This window comes from Clinocottus analis, unplaced genomic scaffold (genome assembly GCF_023055335.1).
Source record: "Clinocottus analis isolate CAN_PGR_092001 unplaced genomic scaffold, fCliAna1.0.p SCAF_7, whole genome shotgun sequence".
Classification (NCBI taxonomy): Eukaryota; Metazoa; Chordata; class Actinopteri; order Perciformes; family Cottidae; genus Clinocottus; species Clinocottus analis.
Window position 1 is genome coordinate 4,540,097 of NW_027176229.1, and position 18,365 is coordinate 4,558,461.

At 43.5% G+C, this 18,365-nt stretch overlaps 1 protein-coding gene across 3 annotated transcripts in view; it reads left to right on the top strand.

Moving 5' to 3' along the window:
- Window positions 1–2,147: 2,147 nt before the first annotated feature.
- Window positions 2,148–18,365, top strand: part of abca2 (ATP-binding cassette, sub-family A (ABC1), member 2) — a 40,515-nt gene continuing 24,297 nt past the window's right edge. For 2 of the 3 annotated variants that reach the window (XM_068604445.1, XM_068604447.1), the window contains exons 1-9: window positions 2,148–2,467; window positions 9,772–9,865; window positions 10,119–10,230; window positions 11,180–11,340; window positions 11,474–11,595; window positions 12,930–13,028; window positions 13,541–13,762; window positions 15,648–16,024; window positions 17,482–17,641. In XM_068604445.1, coding sequence (XP_068460546.1) covers window positions 2,402–2,467; window positions 9,772–9,865; window positions 10,119–10,230; window positions 11,180–11,340; window positions 11,474–11,595; window positions 12,930–13,028; window positions 13,541–13,762; window positions 15,648–16,024; window positions 17,482–17,641 — 1,413 coding nt within the window. In that variant the 5' untranslated portion in view covers window positions 2,148–2,401. The remainder of the gene's footprint in view (window positions 2,468–9,771; window positions 9,866–10,118; window positions 10,231–11,179; window positions 11,341–11,473; window positions 11,596–12,929; window positions 13,029–13,540; window positions 13,763–15,647; window positions 16,025–17,481; window positions 17,642–18,365) is intronic. The other variant, XM_068604446.1, reaches the window with a different exon arrangement.

Genomic DNA, 18,365 nt, shown 5'->3' on the forward strand with positions numbered 1-18,365 from the left:
GAAATTTGACATCCTCGGAATATTACTGTTGTTGAGCAACACAATATTATTTTAGGATGTTTTCAGGCAAGTTGGTTGTTTAAGCAGCAAATCTGTGGTTGGTTTGTCAAGAATCATCTGATTTGACCTTTTTAGTACAGAGCTTGAAAAAGTAAAAAGAAAAAGTGAAATGCAAACCGGATGCAAAGCTAATTTGACCTTAACTCCTCGAATATTTAAGCCATCGACGTAAATCCAACAGAATCTGAACGCTAAGAAGGTGTGTGTTTGTGTGTATTATATACATAATTATATTTAATGTATATATTTTTTGTTGTGCAATCGATTGAATTCTCTCAGCAAAGTTAAAATTACACCTCAGTGTGCTCAATAAATGAATCTCTCTCTCTCTCCCCGACGTGTTCATTGCGGGTTTTTTTTTTATTGTAAAACTGTCTTTTTTTATAATTATCTTACAGAAAAAGATTGCTTTGACATCAGACGTAGAGTTCACGCCGTCTATTAGTTTACGTTATTCAAGCAACTAACAACAGAAATCAACGAAAGAAAAGATAAATACAAACCTGTGTATCTTTGTATTTGTTGACTATGTGGTCTAGCGGGGTCACAGTCGGATGGTGCATGGGAGACCGGGGTTCGAAACTCGGTCTGCACACACTCGCTGGCATTAAGCACGATACAAAGTACCTCTGGTACCCCTCGTTAGGCCAATACTCGCGTGGTGGAACGACTCTCGCAGTTTAGTACACCTGTGTGCGGCTAAAAGCAGCCCGAGTGAGGTGCACCCATGCGGCAAGTCGGCTGTGAACTGTGCGCTTGCCACTAGTCAGCCACGTTTTTTGTGCAATCCTAAAATTGTCACCTCAGGGTGTTGGGACGTCTGTATAAATAACGTAGATAAGTAAATTTACTCAGTACATTTACATGTAGAAATGGTAAACACACAACACAGATACTTATTATTACAAATAAAAATCCTGCATTGAATGGTACAGAAGAGGTCAAAGGGCCAATATGAGAAGATTTATAATGTTGGTCAAAGGCTGTGGGCCAAATGCCATTGAGATAAATCAAGTTTGACAAAATCTTACAAGAGCACTCTCACAGTACAACGTCCTCACAGATGCTTATCCTGTCATTGGGTTAGCATATACGTTTATGTTGACTTTGTCTTCATACAGATTGCATGTGAGAGACGCTTCTCAACCCTAAAACTTGTAAAGACTAGGCCACGAAGCTCATTGAGGCAGGACAACTTGGAGGCGTTCATGTTAATGTGCACAGAGAAGGAAATCCTCATGTCTATTAGCAACGACACGGTTATAGATCCAGTGGCTGAAACCAGTGCATTGCTTAAGCTGTTACTGATGCTGTTGGTGCTATTCACAATGTAACTGTATACTGTACTGTAAGTTGAACTGTAAACATTAGTTCAATATGCCTCTTGGTTGAAGAGTGGGATACGTTTCAAATGTTTTATTTGTTTATTTCTGCTTTTGTTAATTTATCAACCTGTCTTTGTGGAATAGTGGAATATTGTTTGTTAACGTCTCATCTTAAGTGGATTATTATTGTTGTATTTAACCTTTACATTATTTGTTGGACCATGTTATTAATAAAAAAAACCTACAGGATAGTAAGAGCTGAACTATTGCTTCATTTATCCAATTTCTTTGTGCATCATTTTGTGAATCTTTGTGCATGTCTGATTCATCTCTGCAATCTTCTGCAGACATCATGTCATCAGGCATGTCCAGACATGATTTATTGTATCCAAGAAGGACATCTGTTGGTCATAAATGTTCCCCATCCATGAGAAAAATGGGATGGGATCGAGGAATGGAAGGAGAGGTGACACCATCCTGGCAGTCTGTGTCTGGGAGAGAATGCTGGAACTCCAGAGTACAACATGTACAGAGTACAACGTGTACAGAGTACAACATGTACAGAGTACAACATGTTTGGCATTCCAGAGACGTTTTTGTGGTTCGGAGGTGCTAAACGCTGCAATTGAGGACTTTAACTTTGACTTAGATCTATGACAAAGCAGCTTCCTGGACATTAGGATGGCTTTTGTTTTGAAAGGCCAGGCCGGAAGTGCATGCTCCCGTTCCTCCGGTGAGCTTCACAGCAGCCTGGTCGTCTCCTCCGGCTTCCTGATCACTGCACAACTCAAGTGAACGTATTCCGCAGGACTCGCTGCTCCACCGACACGCAGAGGATGAGAGACACCTGAGCTGGATATAAATATCATAGAACACAATATAATATAATAGTCCGTATTAGACAAGCGGTTCATTTCAGCAGCGGACCAGCAGCGCGCGGGATGCCCGGGGACGGTATTCACCGCCAGACACCGCCGGTACCGTCCCGCTGATCCGCTGAACTGAGGGGAGGCGACATGGGGTTCCTGCACCAGCTGCACCTCCTGCTGTGGAAGAACATCTCTCTGAAGAGGAGGGGGCCGGTAAGACCACACCTGCTGACCCGCCGTGACCGGAGCGGCCGAGGGGCGTCGGTCCGGCGGCACCGCGGCAGCGCGCAGCGCGGCACCGCGGCCTCTATCGGGTCTCTGTTACCTTCTACAGCACCGGCCGTCTCTGTTGTAACCCCGCAGTGAGCTGCATGTGGAGCAGGATGCGGATGCTGAAGCTGAGGACGCTGATGCTGATGAAGCTGAAGCTGATGATGCTGATGAAGCTGATGCTGATGAAGCTGAAGCTGATGATGCTGATGAAGCTGATGCTGATGATGCTGATGCTGATGAAGCTGATGCTGATGAAGCTGATGCTGATGAAGCTGAAGCTGATGATGATGAAGCTGATGATGAAGCTGAAGCGAATGCTGATTATGGTGTAGTTGAAGCAGGAGCCTCTCTCCAGTGCCCACGTTGTCTAACAGGTAGTTGTTTGTGGATGAAGCACAGTTGTTGCGTAATCTCAGTTTTTGAAAAGGCCTTAACAGATACACTCAGGGTGTGTTGTCATGAGGTAATCACAGTTTTTTTGTTTATCATATGCATGAGATTATTCATAATTCAAAAAATGGGCAGATGAATGTTGTAATTACGATTCCAAATCGGATCACGTATAAACTCATTTATGATAAATAACCTGTTGACTGTCAAACTCTACTTTAAGCACCTGATGACAATATTCTGGAGACTGCATTTACATATTCTGTAGCCTAATATTTCTACGAATAGGAAGATTATAGAATTTGATGTGACTTTAGTTCTGACTGTAGGATTTAAGTTATTATCATTAACAACAATATGTTGTTACTGACAACATAGAATGAATGAGCGCATCTTAACTTCCATAAAGGTCGACTCTTGTTCAATGATGACGTCCTCATTGAAGCAGTGAGGCTTCCTGTCTGTACGCCCATAACCTCTGAACTCCACATTAAGTTTGATGAAAACATCTTGACCCGAGGTCCACTTACTCATAATGGCCTTTTCACATGTGGAAGTTATGAATCAATACAGCAGGAGGTTAGTGGGGAAAAGGACTGCAAGAAGTACTTCTTAAAAAACTAGTCGTGAACCTTGAGTTAAGATTTTAAAAACTACTTTTTTTCCAAGGTCAAGAATTAACATTCAAGATCAGCCGAGCTGAGCGGGTTTGGAGCTACTAAAGGGAAGTCTGCCTCCAGGGTTGAGAACAGTGTGGCCTTGTGTTGGTCGTTATAGATTATGTTTCTCTCAAGAATAGTGTCAGTGGTTATCACAGGTGAGGGGCGTTCTCCAGATGGTTGGTCCAATGAGACGACCCTCACATGCTCTCTGAGTGACGCCTTCATCCTCATTAGCAATCAGAACTCCTAATGGCTGACAGCTGCTTTATTTTAGGGATGTTTGTGCTGTCCTCAGGCAGCCTGCTCTTCATCACGTCTGATGCCTTTGCTGGTGTCCTGAGAGAGGGGGTGGGGTGCAGCTATTTTTAGCCCATCTACCTCCAGACATCAAAGTGAGGAGGCAAGAGAGATGCAGTGGGGAGCCTCTGTCATATTAATAGTAACAGCTGCGTCATTTCTGTCTCTTGATTTAAAACGCCGCTGGTCGTGCCTCTAAAACTGTCCATGTATTGATGATGAGAGTGCAACAGTCAGCATCAATCTCATATGTTGGGCTCTGCTGAAATATGCAAATTCATGCAGACATAAGCTGCGCCTACATCATAGAGGATTTCTTAGAATTGAAGGTGAACATGTACTGTACATAAGGGCATATTTTAGACTTGCAACTGCAACAAATTGTTTGCTGTTCACTTACGTTAAAAACGTCTACAACAGCAGCATGTTGTGCTGCTCTCTGGTCCAGCTGCGACTGGTTAGTGCATCTCTAACCTAAATATCTGCCATCTGCTCTGTAAAATACCTTTTTCAGCCGTTTTTTAAATTGTATTTTTAGTTCGCTTCATCTAAAATATAGGCTGGGTCTATTTTTTGTTCTCTCAATAGTTTCGCCTGAAATTATGTTAATTTTGTACTGAAGTCCTTAACAAAATGAGAAAATACTCAGTATTTTGAACTTGTCACGTACTTAATTCACACAGGAGAATACAACATAAGTATACATACTAAATGGACTGTACTTGCGCAGCAATCTTTTTAGTTTTTAGACCATTCAAAGCTTTTTAACATGTCATCATTTATCCATTCATACATACACTAATGGGAGGGGCTACCATAAAGGTACCACCTGTCCATCAGGACTACCTGACATTAGATGGACGGGTGGCACCTTCATGCTAACTAACAGTCATACATTGATGGGAGGAGCTACCATGAAGGTACCACCTGTCAGGACTAAATAACAACCCTCTGATTCAAGGACAACCCAAACAAGATAGCACTCGTGGCTCAGAGTCGTCCTACAATCAGAGGACGTGTCCTTGAGCAAGATACTAAACCCCAAATGTTTCCCGTAGCTGTGCCTATGACTGTTAGTTAGCATGAACGTGCCACCTGTCCATCTAATGTTAGTTCAATCCCCGACTCCACAAGTCAATGTCAGTGTGCCCTTTAGGTCAACACATTAAACCCCAACTTGTAAGCTTCGAACCTCAGCTCCCCCCATCAGTGTGTGAATGAGGAAACAATGACAAGTTGTGTGACTTCCTGGTACTGTAGTCCTCATACTGTTACTTCCTGGTACTGTAGTCCTTATACTGTGACTTCCTGGTACTGTAGTCCTCATATGACTCCTGGTACTGTAGTCCTCATATGACTTCATGGTACTGTAGTCCTCATACTGTTACTTTATGGTACTGTAGTCCTCATATGACTTCATGGTACTATAGTCCTCATAGGACTTTATGGTACTGTAGTCCTCATATGACTTCATGGTACTGTAGTCCTCATAGGACTTTATGGTACTGTAGTCCTCATATGACTCCTGGTACTGTAGTCCTCATATGACTTTATGGTACTGTAGTCCTCATATGACTCCTGGTACTGTAGTCCTCATATGACTTCATGGTACTGTAGTCCTCATATGACTCCTGGTACTGTAGTCCTCATATGACTTTATGGTACTGTAGTCCTCGTACTGACGTCCTGGTAGTTTGCCCAGTTCGGCCCTGAATTTGTCTAAAACCTGATACATACAGTAGGTACATATCATAAAACATAATAAACACTTTCCATTTTACAACTTTGAATATTTCTTGTTAATTTTTGAATATCACAACAATAAAAACCTTTATCTGGAGTGCAGTGCCAGTGTTGGATAAGGAGAGTGTGGACTCTTGGCTAGAAAACCTTTAACAAACTAAGAGATCTGTGGGAAAGCAACAGCTGGTCGGGATCAAATGTAAATTATCTCAAGATAAGGAAGGCCAAGCGATGTATTTGCAACATAAACTTTCATTTGGAGTTCTGTTTGTGTCCACTTAATAAATGTAAAGCCAACATTCATTCTCTTTGAGAGCTTTAGCTGCTAAATGCTCCACCATGTTTACTGGCTAAGCTCTAACTTTCTTTCCATCCATTATCAGCCGCTTATCCGGGTCAGGTCTCGGTGGCAGCAGGCCTAGCAGGCCGACCCAGTCTTCCCTCTCACCCGCAACACTTTCCAGCTTATTCTGGGGGTTTCTGACGGGTTCCAAGGTCATCTGGGAGATTTAATCCCTCCAGCGTGTCCTGGGTCTTCCCCGGGGCTTCCTACCAGTTGGACGCGCCTGGAAAACCTTTCAATGGGAGGCGTCCAGGAAGCATCCTGATTAGATGCTGAACCACCTCAGCTGACTCCTTTCAACACGGAGGAGTAGCGGCTCGACTCCAAGCTCCGTCCTGATGTCTGAGCTCCTTACGCTATCTCTAAGGCTGAGCCCTACAGAGGAAACTTGTCTCCTTACTCTATCTCTAAGGCTGAGCCCTACAGAGAAAACTCATCTCCTTTCCCTATCCTTAAGGCTGAGCCAGTCACCCTACGGAGGAAGCTCATTTCGGCCGCTTGTATGCAAGACCTCATTCTTTACATGCACCTGCTAATTGTGTTAATTGTGAATATGTACATTGCTTAAGAATAAGCAATGTACATATTCTTAATTTTTCTAACATGGCTTGTGATCCGATAGCATAAAAACATTAATATCACGGTACTGTGACTTAGGGGTCATAGCAGGGTCAGTGAGGCTGGAAAGAAATAGAAAAAGGGTTAATGTCTGATGTTTCATCCACACGGCTTCATTTCCACTTTAAAACCCATGTTTGCTCTTTTTATGTGTTCACAGTACTTTGGAGGTTAAAGTTGTTTGAGAATGCTGCCGACTCCGAGTTACTTTGAAAACTCTGTGGATGAGTGATAGTGGGGAGAGAGAGAGAAGGCGTTTGGAGATGGAGGGATGAAAGAGATAGAGAAGCTGTTTGGAGATGGAGGGATGAAAGAGATAGAGAAGCTGTTTGGAGATGGAGGGATGAAGAAGAGAGAGAAGGTGTGGGAAATGGAGGGATGAAAGAGAGAGAGAAGGCGTTTGGAGATGAAGGGATGAAAGAGAGAGAGAAAGTGTTTGGATATGGAGGTATGAAAGAGAGAGAAGGTGTGGGAAATGGAGGCATGAAAGAGAGAGATAAGGCTTTGGAGATGGAGAGATGAAAGAGAGAGAGAAGGTCTTTGGAGATGGAGGGATGAAGGAGAGTAAAGGGTAGAGAGCAGCAGGTAGCAGGTGAAGGGCAGGGAGCAATGATGACTAACAATTAGTGATAATATAATAATAATAATAATAATAATAATAATAATACGTAATAATTACTGACTTATGTGCAACATAAGCTACTTGCATGATTAAACCTGAACCTGTGTTTTAGGTGGAGCAGAAGACTGAGACTAATGACACCTCTGTCTGTTGAAACATGGCATGAAGGGTCAGTACTTATGTAACTTCCACTAAACGATTGTAATTATTATTGATCCGGTGCATCGTTCCTATTTCTATATTGCTTTGTCATATGATGATGATGGGTAATACACAGATTTATGGTGTGCTGAACAGACTCAGGCACCAAATGAAATCCCTAGTTTCAGATATCTCTGTCGCTCTGCCACATTGCTGATGACTCATAAAGTGTGTGTGGGCAGTGTGACACATGCAACGCTCTGTGGCATTTTATTTTTTTACAACACCAGCTGTGATGCATTATTTGTATGTTCAGTCTCATGTGTCCTTTCCAAAGTAACCGTCGTTGTTCAAAGATCATTCTAGGTTATGACAATGTGCGTCTGATTTTGTAGACGTTTTTACAACATTTGAATCAACAAAGTCCTTTATGAGATCTGGCAATATGGTGACATCACCACCAAGTCCAATGGACCAAGAAACCTGATCAGTGAGCCGATCCGACGGGTTGGAACCAAGCAGCAGTCCATCTGAACCACAGGGCTTTACAATCTGTTTAGATACGACATCCTCCGACCTTTGACCCTCCCATCAGAACAGGAGAAAAAGGGCAGAAAGCTCAGGGAGAGCAACACAAGGGAACCGTATCGGTATAAGGAAAAAGCATTGTTGATTGAACAACCTGGTTCTTGGTAAAAAACAACAACATGGACATCGTTGGTAGGAAACAGGAAGTGAGAAGTGGTCTCTCGTGCTAAAGGTCTAGCTTTTGTTGAATTTGAAACAGTGAAGTTGTTAAAAACACAAGCACTCAGACGCTCCGACAGGATACATCATGTATTAAAACTAGTAGCTAAAACCATGAACTGTAATACACACCTCAAGTAGCGCTGCATCTTGTTGACGACCTGATGATTTGGCTGTGGGTTCATCACTACGACCGGTTTCACATCACACATCGTCACAGGATTTATATTGATATAGGAATATTAACAAGGGCAGCACTTACAAAAGACATCACCAAAGCTGAAGCGGCAGAGTGATGGTGATGTCTGTTTGACCTGGAACAAGCTGCAGCATCAGACACATTCACAGAGCAGCTGTTTTGTTATTCAGACCAGTTTGCTTTTGCTCTTCTAACACATGAAAATCAATAAACTTTAACAAGAGAAGGTCTGGTAGCTCTTTTATAGCAAGTGTGTGTTCAGTTGTATGAAGCTGTAGAGTCCTCTTATCTGAAGGCACTTCATATCCTCTGTTTTTTCCAATGTTCCCAATAAAGATCTTTTGACGGATAATATAGACTTTTCACCCATAATGACTCGTATTGCGTTGCGTTGTTTTAAAGTGGTGCTGCTGAAGGGTGTGACGCTTCCACAGCAGATCTTTGCCCAGACGAGCGTTTCAGAAATCATCTCTGTCCACAATACCACACTTATGAACACATATCAGCTGTCCAGGCCTGATAACGCCGCTGGACACGGGGATTGTCTCAAAGCAGCCAGATAAGAGCGTCCCTCCTGCGCATGGAGGCACGAGACCTCTCATCGTTATCCATATTGAGTAATCTCTGAATTGTTGAGTGAAGCTATTGTTGTTTGTTGTCTTCTGGAAGTTTTACATAAAAGAGCCAATCAGAAGCGAGCAGGGACACGTCATCTTCTTCAAAGGTCACAACCCCAAAGTCTGCAAACTAAACCGGACGTATTGAGCCCGTACAGCTCTTTACTCTTAGCATATCTGAATCACATGTTTTATAATCTTTCATATGGTTTATTGTACAATTTCTATTTCATGTTTTTGATTCTTGACTTTTTCAGGATATGTTTTTCTTTGCATGTCCTTCTCGGCAATAAACTAGTTTCTGATCCTGATGAAGTGGTTATCTAATTCTAAAAAATGGATACAAGCAGACTTGTCACTCTCTTGGTGTATTTTAACTGACTTTTAACTTAAACATGAAAAATAATAACAATATTAATACCTCCTTTCCAGCATACATGTGATTCATGAATTGCCAGTGTGGGCAGGCTGCAGTTTGGCTAATACTGACAGTATTTGTCTTCTAGCAGGAATAACAAAGGGAATAACAAAGGGATAACCCCTAACCCTAACAGACTGAGGCCATTTTTGTTTGAATTTACTTGGTATTTGTGGTATTGATCAGATATGAATTATCATGCCCAGTGAAGAAGTGGTGTAGGAGAAATCAATAAACAAACCCGTGTGTTTTTATCGTTTCTTTATCACACACATAAAGCGTGCAGGATGTGAACTCCCGAGGAAAGGACAGCGCATGTAACAGAATGAAGGACGAGTGACATCAGTCGACTCCACAGAGAGATCCATGAGCAGGGAGATGGGGACTGACGAGGAGTTTCATGAGGTTTCGTTGGAAATAATCTATTTTGTCCTTTTCCCCTTTCAGTGGGTGCTGGCCTTTGAGATCTTCATCCCACTGGTCCTGTTCTTCATCCTCCTGGGTCTGAGGCAGAAGAAGCCAGCGATTCCCGTCAAGGAGGGTAGGCAGACGAAGCCGAACACAGAGCACAGCCGGAGACATTCATTCACCCACTGGACTCTCAGAATCTTTACTGAGGGATGGTTAAAGGGATCTGCAGCCCTCTTTGATTTCCATACAACCACATTGTTTCTATACAGCCCTCTTTGGTTGCTCTACAGCCACATTGTTTCTATACAGCCACATTGTTCTCTCTAACTCAGCATCTCTCCCTCTGTTTCCTCTGTCATGGCCTCCTTCCCCCCCCCGTCCAGCCTTCTACAGCGCGGCCCCGCTCACCTCGGCTGGCATCATTCCCATCATGCAGTCGCTGTGCCCCGATGGACAGAGGGATGAATTTGGTTTCCTGCAGTACAAGAACTCCACGTGAGTAGATCACTTATCATCTCGTCATTTCAGAGCGCTTGTTTGTCTTGATTTGTTTGTTCGTTCTTTTTATTCCGTGCAAACACTGGGATCAGGCCGAGTTCAGAAAGGCCCAAAGGCCCGCTCGTTCATTTGAAGGGAACCCGTGGGGTCTTCGTCAAAAAGATAGAACCGGTTCTTTTGCTGCCGTCGAGCACGAGCAAACATACACATGCACATTCCTGCAGAAGAGGGACGGGCGACAGTCACACCGTTTCATTCAATCGATTACAAATATTAGGATCTTCTCATTGCACAACACGGACCTGACGGCTCTGCCGGCTGTGATTGAGTGGACCGTAGAGTCACGTGCTTCAGCATCAGGATGTATTGTCGCAGTGCTCCCCGTAGGGCCCTGATCATGCAACCAACATGGAACCGTTTCCTAACGCAGGAGCTGATCATGTGCCGCTCAAAGGGCTCAGATCCAGACACATGATTTAAATGTGCCTTCTGATTTGTTCATTGGACATAAACTCACGTGTAAAATGAGTCGAAACACATTTTGTTTAAATATCTATTTTCTTTTTGCAGAAGTGATACACTTAGTATCACAATGTGCCCTTTTTATGTTGTGTTGGTTATCATTTGTGCAGTAGTTTGGTGCTCAGGTCAGCAGGCACATCAACATTGAGACATTATTCTCTCTGCAGTGAGCTTTATAGGGAGTTTCTATGTGAAACGGACCCCGCAGACGGTCCGCATGCTGTTCACCAGCAGCACAGACGCTGTGATGGATGAAGGCAGAGACCACCTGCTGAGATGGAAAGACGTGGAACTCATTCTGCAGTCGTTGCTTGCTAATGCCAATTATTTGTAGATGTACTGCCGCTTGAAAAAAAAAACTAACAATGTTTTTTCTTCACTGCTGTTTTACATTTGTTTACATGTCTAAATGTCTCTCTGTCAGTGTGACCCAGCTGCTGGAGCGGATCAGTGAGGTGGTGGAACAGAACCGCCTCTTCTCGTCTGAGCGGCCCGGTATGGGTCAAGAGCTCGAGACCCTGCAGCAGCACCTGGAGAGTCTCAGTTCAAGCCGTTTATCTCCAGACTACTTCAACACCACTCAAGGTCTCACATATGTCTTAACGAGTATCACCAGTGTGTGGACCGACTAACATTCACACACTGATGGGAGGAGCTACCGTGAAGGTACCACCTGTCCATCAGGAATGACTAACAACATGTATGTGTTTGGATGCAGGCTTCACGCTGGCCAGTGTGTTGAAAAACCAGTCGCTGTTCCAGCAGTTTCTGGTCCAGAACATTTCCCTGTCCAACGCCACCAGCAGCCTGCTGCTCAACACTCCAGTCAGCCTCAGGGAGGTGAGTCACACACACACACACACACACACACACACGCACAGACACGCACACAGAGAGTTTATTGTAACCGCTGGGAAGAGAACAGGAAGTCAAATACAACCTCGCACACAGTTCAGTGTTACAGGTTGTGATGAAACGCTCCATCATCATCTTGTTCACAGGGCCAGATATACCTTCCCTTTATCCAAACATACAGATCAGTAGTTATTAACTGCAAGGGCCTCTTGGATAAGATCTCTGCACCTGAAGGTAGAATGAGTCTGCTAAAAGAAACACAGAAATATCAAGACGCTTGATAGTATACAGTCGTCATGTGGGTACAAATACACAGGATGCCATCTCCTTTCTTTTTATTGTCCGTCATATAAATGTCAACTGACCACAGACCAGCTCTACTTTTTCCTCTTCTTACGTTTGAAGTCGCTTTGGTTTCTCAAATGTTGAAACCACGAACATGACGTCTTTGTGTGACTCTTTTCTCTGAGGATATCTTCATTTAGTTTCATTCTTTGAGCTAAAAGCAGGACAGAAAAGTTCTCTTGAACTCTGCCGTACATTTCTCATGATGATTGTTGAACCGCAACATATAGGTTTACTTATAGGAGACGTACACAACAACAGTAATATACACATGGTAGCTGAAGCGCCTGCCATGAGCTTTAGATGGTGAGTGTGATCACGTATACACAGCAGAAACAAGAGCATCAGTTATTGCTTCGGCACTTTGTGAATCTGCAGCAGGAGAGAGAGACTGGCTCTCCAGTCGACACATTTAACACATTCAGTGACACATTGGGGTCACATTCTCCTCTCTTTTTTACAATGCAATACATTATGTATTTAAATATATCATATCATAAACATAACTTTATATACACATCACTATGAGTATTGAGGGTGCAGGCTTGGGGCATAAAGTGAAGCTTTGTACTGAAAAACTCATATTTTCCTGGGACGTAATCACAATCATTTTCCTTGTTTCAAACTCGTGGCAAACAGCAATCTTGGTGCCAAAAATGTTTTTGTTTTACTGAACTGTTATTGACTTGCTTTCAGCTCCTGTGTTCTACAATATTTTGGTAATTGTATTTAGTAAAAGGCACACCTGCATTTAATCACACCACATATCTATTGATGTTTTTCATGTTTCACTTCACGCTACATTCTGACATCACACAAACACATAAGCTTGATTCAGAGAGGAAGACTCAAGATGAAGGAGTAATTCTTAGCAACATCTGCTGTCAACAAAAGCTAGCATTCTGGCCAGCCTTACACTCATGTCCATATTGTTTGTGTGCGTGTGTGTGCATGTGTGTGTGTGTATCCTGCAGGTGTACAGTCTCATCTTTGGTGGAGGAGGAGCTCAAAGTTGGATCCAAAGGGCCAAAGCCAGCAGACAAAAACCAGGAGACAAAGTTGGTCATCTGGAGGTAAGTTCATGATGTGACTCACACTTCTGGAACACCTGGACCTGTTTCTCCTACGTGGTTCAACAAAGTCGATCAAATGTGATCAAAATGATCAAAAAACTTTAGCATTGCCTTCACTTACAGAGCCAGAGGCCTCTTGCTTCAAACTGTTTTGTACACAATGAGGTCAACTCCAATAACACAGGGATTCACATCAAGACATCATGATGATTGTGATGATTCATCTGTTTCCTAAACAAAAATCTTTTCTTTTTTTCCCCCCGTTAATTTCTGTCATTGAGTCAAAGGATGAATCAGCTGGTGTTATGTGTGAAAGTCACTTTATTCACTGTAAACAGCTGTATAATGTCTTCTGTGGCTCTGCATTTCTGTAAAGGAAAAGAACTAATCTGAAGTCTGAGCTAACTAATAACTGAATGTGTTGTTGTCATACAATAATATGAAGCCGGTATTCGAGTGACATGACCTTAAGAAGCTGACATCACTACATGATCTGGTTCTGTCGTCCACAGGCGTTCCTTCTGACTGGAGTCATGCTGGAGAGCCTCACCTGTGGGGAGGGCGGGGCCACCGGGCTCAGTAAGATCCTACTGGTGCCTGAGGAGCAGCAGCCGGTGCTGCAGGCCTATCGCAGCGCAGTGTGCAGCGGAGGGGAGGGTCAAAGGTCAGAGCGCTTCAGACTGATGAGCCTGGAGTTGAGACAGCAGGTCAACACACAGATGGTCAGTGAGAAGGTACAGCAGAAACATTTACAACAGAAAAATGATTGATATTCAACAAAATAATAATAATAATAGTACTTTAAGAAGCTTTATGAGACAATAGGCCTTATAGTTATAAGGCCTGCATGAGCCCTCATAACTCAATGAACGTGTTGAAGGTGAGAGCTTTCAGAGGACATATTACTTCTGGTAACAAAGGAATGAGGAGACAATGTTTTCCTTTCTTCCAAGATGTACTTCACACCTGTCTTCAGGCTGCTGTGCTAGCGTTAGCTCACTCTGCACCGTGACGAGCTAGCAGTTGGTCTGATGGCCTGTAGCTCAGTCTGCCTGGGAGCTGCTCTCTCATTGGCTAATAACCCTTTCTCCAATCACCACAGAGATGACAGTCTAACTCTGTTTAATGATGAACTGAAACTGAGGAAACACAATACGATGAATAATGAAAATGTGTAGATGAATAAGATATGCGTCAAACATGTTGATGCAGTCTCGTGGATAATTTCAAATGTATAATACAAGCTGGCATCCGGGTTTCTTTCCCCTCTTTCTTCCTCAGCCCTTCTCCGCCTCCTCTGACAGTTCTTTCGTTGCTTTCTTCCGATTTCCTCCTGTCACTTTTTGGTTAAAAGCCCCACAAAGCCACGCTAGCATCCTCCACTGGGAGCATAGTGACCCTGCAGCCAGATTCCCAGCACTCAGCGGAGTACTTTGGTCTTCTTTTGTGTGAAGCGGACATCCTCTCCTCCTCTGGTACTGTGAGCTCAGTGAGCTGTGTGTGCCTCTCCAACACATGGGCCAGCGTTCCCACAACACAGATGAGCTCCACGGCTCGCGTTGCAGAGCTGCAGCTTTCCCTGTTCGCAAAAAACCCTGGTGGAGATTCAGGGGACTGGAAAGCATGTCAGAGGCTGACCTGATGAGTAAGCTGAGTCTTGCCTTTGGGTTCTTCACTCCTCTGCTCCGTGTTGTTCAGCCTCCGGTCAACCTGCGACCTTCTCTCCTCTCCTCGCTGTCTGGACCCTGCCAGTCCTTGATTCCCTTTTCTCAAATAGATCGTTTAAACTAGTCTTCAAACAAGTTATACAATGAGCTATTGTACTAAAATAAAGATTTCTAAAACGTGGTGAAAGTGATAACGTGTTAGCGTGACCACACCCGCTTTCCTCAGTGGCTCCATGACGGCTTCAGAGTGCGTAACAATGTGAAAGCTCTGATGCTCAACGCCTGGGCAGAAAAAACAAGTCTGGAACAGGAGGCATAAAAACTGTCGTCCACAAACACACGGGTGATGTCACAGCGAACGGGTGATGTCACAGCGAACGGGTGATGTCACAGCGAACGGGTGATGTCACAGTGAACGGGTGATGTCACAGGGAACGGGTGATGTCACAGGGAACGGGTGATGTCACAGCGAACGGGTGATGTCACAGCGAACGGGTGATGTCACAGGGAACGGGTGATGTCACAGCGAACGGGTGATGTCACAGAGAGTCTGTCTGCTGTTAAATACACAGAACACGAGTCTTGTTGAGGACAATGTCGTGCTATCGTTATTCCAGAACAATAATAATAATTTAAAAAGGCATGTCAATCTTATGAATATTAAAATAGCTTGTGCCCACAGGATATTTATCTTGTTCACACAACAGATGTATAAAACTAAAACTCCTCTTTTGTGACTTCCAAGACCAACGCTGCATTCACACTACGATAAACACAGCAGCAAGTCATGTTGATGAAAGACGAAGCCACCGACAGCCGGACTTTAACTTTAAGTATCTTCAAAGCACAGGACAGTGAATCATTCATCACTAACAACACCTCCTCTCCTTCTCCACCTCTTCTCCTTTCTTGTCCTCTCTTCCTCTACCTCTCCCCCTCTCTTCCTCTCCAGCTTCACTGTGAGCAGCCCAGCTCTCTGGCTCCTCTCTCTCGGGCCGACCTTGGGGTCTTGTTGAAGGACGTGTCCGACGTGGAGCGGCTCCTGCAGGACGTGGACCTGCTCTCCGGTCTGGCCCGGCTGCTGCCCAAAGGCGCCTGCGCTGGTCGGACTTCAGCCTCCCCCAACAACACGAACGGGCCCCTGAACGCCACCACCTGGGGCCCCAACACCACCGACACCCCCGGAGAGGAGGGGGTGGAAGGAGCCGAAGGAGGAGGAGGAACAGGAGGAAGGAAAGGGAAGGAGGAAGCAGAAAACCCTCACTCTCAGTTTTCAGCATTTGTCCAGCTGTGGGCCGGACTACAGCCCATCCTGTGTGGGCACAACAGGTGGGTGATGACATCATGACAAAAACATGACAAAAACATGACAAAAACATGCCATGTGTCTGTGTTCTCATGCTGTTGTGCAGGGAATGAAAGCAAGGACAGAAATATCTTTTCAATTTAATTGATGGTTTCTTTTTCTTTTTAACTTTGGGCCGTAATTCTGTCGCTGTGATCACCGTTTCTATCCAAAAGAATAAAATAGTTCCCACAAAGTTGGTCGTTGAGACACACGTTATACTTTGTCCGTATTGTAGAGCAATCCTTAATGCACTTCCATCTTATCTGTGTAAATTTATTTATCAGAAAGATCCTGGAAGCTACCGTCTTCGCTCTGTGACAGATGCACAAGGCCTACTCTTGCGAGCTGTCCCTAAAGTCCGTCTAGAAATGGGAAAAGGGGTTTTAGGTTTGCTGCACTTGCTCCGAGGCAACAGGAGCTGGTCTCTTTAGCTGTTTTTAAAAATAGCCTGAAAGAGTTGGAGGAAGGTTCATGTGGTTGTAGATGTTTTTGAATGCTGAATGTGCACCTGTGTGAACTATGACATGACTGAGTCTCATGCTGTGATCTAAACATGTTCTGTCACTGTTTTATCTGTTTTATCTGTTTCCTCTTGTATGTTTGAAACTTTGTTTAATGTGCTACTGCTGTCTTGGCCAGGAAACTCTTGTAAAGGAGATTTATTTTTAACTTTTAATAGAAGGCTCAACATGATTGACAGATTCCTTTCAACAAAGGGCTGCTTATGAAAGGTTTTGGTCCTGAAACCACTGTTAAAGCACCTCCACTTAAAGTGTATAAAGGGTTTAAGGTTTTGTCACATCCAAGCACTAATATTTACCTCTATAAATACACCAATTGGGCCTGTTTTTAAAGAGATGTGAAATGTGTGGTTTTAAGCACCAAAAAGGTCAAAATACATGATTATTGCACACTTTTTAAAAAAGGCCCCATCTAAAACTTATAAAGAAGAGAAAGCAAAGACCCATTATTACTCAATCTGTCCTTTGTAAATATATACAACTGACTTGACTGACTTTTATGTGTTTTAATGTGATGCTTTTTTTGAATGCTTCTGGTCCACATTTGAGCGTTCCATGGTGATTACAGCTGATTGAAATGATTGCTTAAACTACAAAAAATAGGAGCCAAATTGTAATGAACTGGAAATATAACTATTGTCTTTAACAAAGTCCTTAACAAAGCTTCATCCTCCCTTTCTGTTGTCTGTGATTAAACATGAGATTAAACATGAGATATGAGATTAAATATGAGATATGAGATTAAACATGAGTGGAGAAATCATTTCTTCTCAGATAATGAGGTCGTTAGCGGTGCGTGGTGTAAGAACACTGAACTAGGAACAGTGGGATATTAGCCTGTAAACTCGTGGGCTGACATGTGGGGAGTGACAGGTCACATAAACGTGATGACCTTTGACCTGTGGCTCTTGTTGTAGGATCATCGAGCCAGAGGCTTTGAAACAGGGGAATATGAGTTCTCTGGGATTCACCAGCAAAGAGCAGAGGAATCTGGGCTTACTGGTCCACTTGATGACTACAAACCCCAAGATCCTCTACTCACCCATTGGATCCCAGATGGATAAAGTGATTCAGAAGGCAAGTGGACAGCTGTTCATTATACCCACAGACAAAGCTGTGCTTGATGCTCCACTTATGTTTGGCCCACTTGGGGTAAAGGAAGCAAACTACCAATACAGCTCAGATGTATAATTATTAATAACCTTATGACATTGTTATTGTGAAAGATTCACTGGGTGCCATGTTACTTCACAAGCATTAAATGGCAAATGGACAGTATTGTACATCCATTTTCTCGTGATCTGACCCATCAAAGCTCTTTAACACAACTTGTCGTCATTCACACACTGATTGGAGGAGCTACCATGAAGGTAGCACCTGTCCATCAGGACTAACTAACGTTTATACACAGGCACAGTTGCTGGAGACATTTGGGGTTAAGCCGATCCTGTGATTGAAGGACGTTCCCGCTCTACCATTGAGCCATAGTCGCCTCCATCAACACACACACACACACACACACACACACACACACACACACACACACACAGTAGTGTATTTTGACCCTGTCCCACATACACTGTCCTGCTTCCCCAAATACTTACTAGAGCACTACATGTGCATTATTATTTCCTCTCGTTTGAGGAGCGTTGTTAAGAAGATAGATGCTGCATCCAGAGGACACAGAATAAATGTGAGAAACTAGAGTAAAGTGAATTATTTTATCATTTATATTCCATGAAGAAAACATAAATCACACACTGTCGAACAAATGAGTATATGTGGGTGAGCACAGACTGAC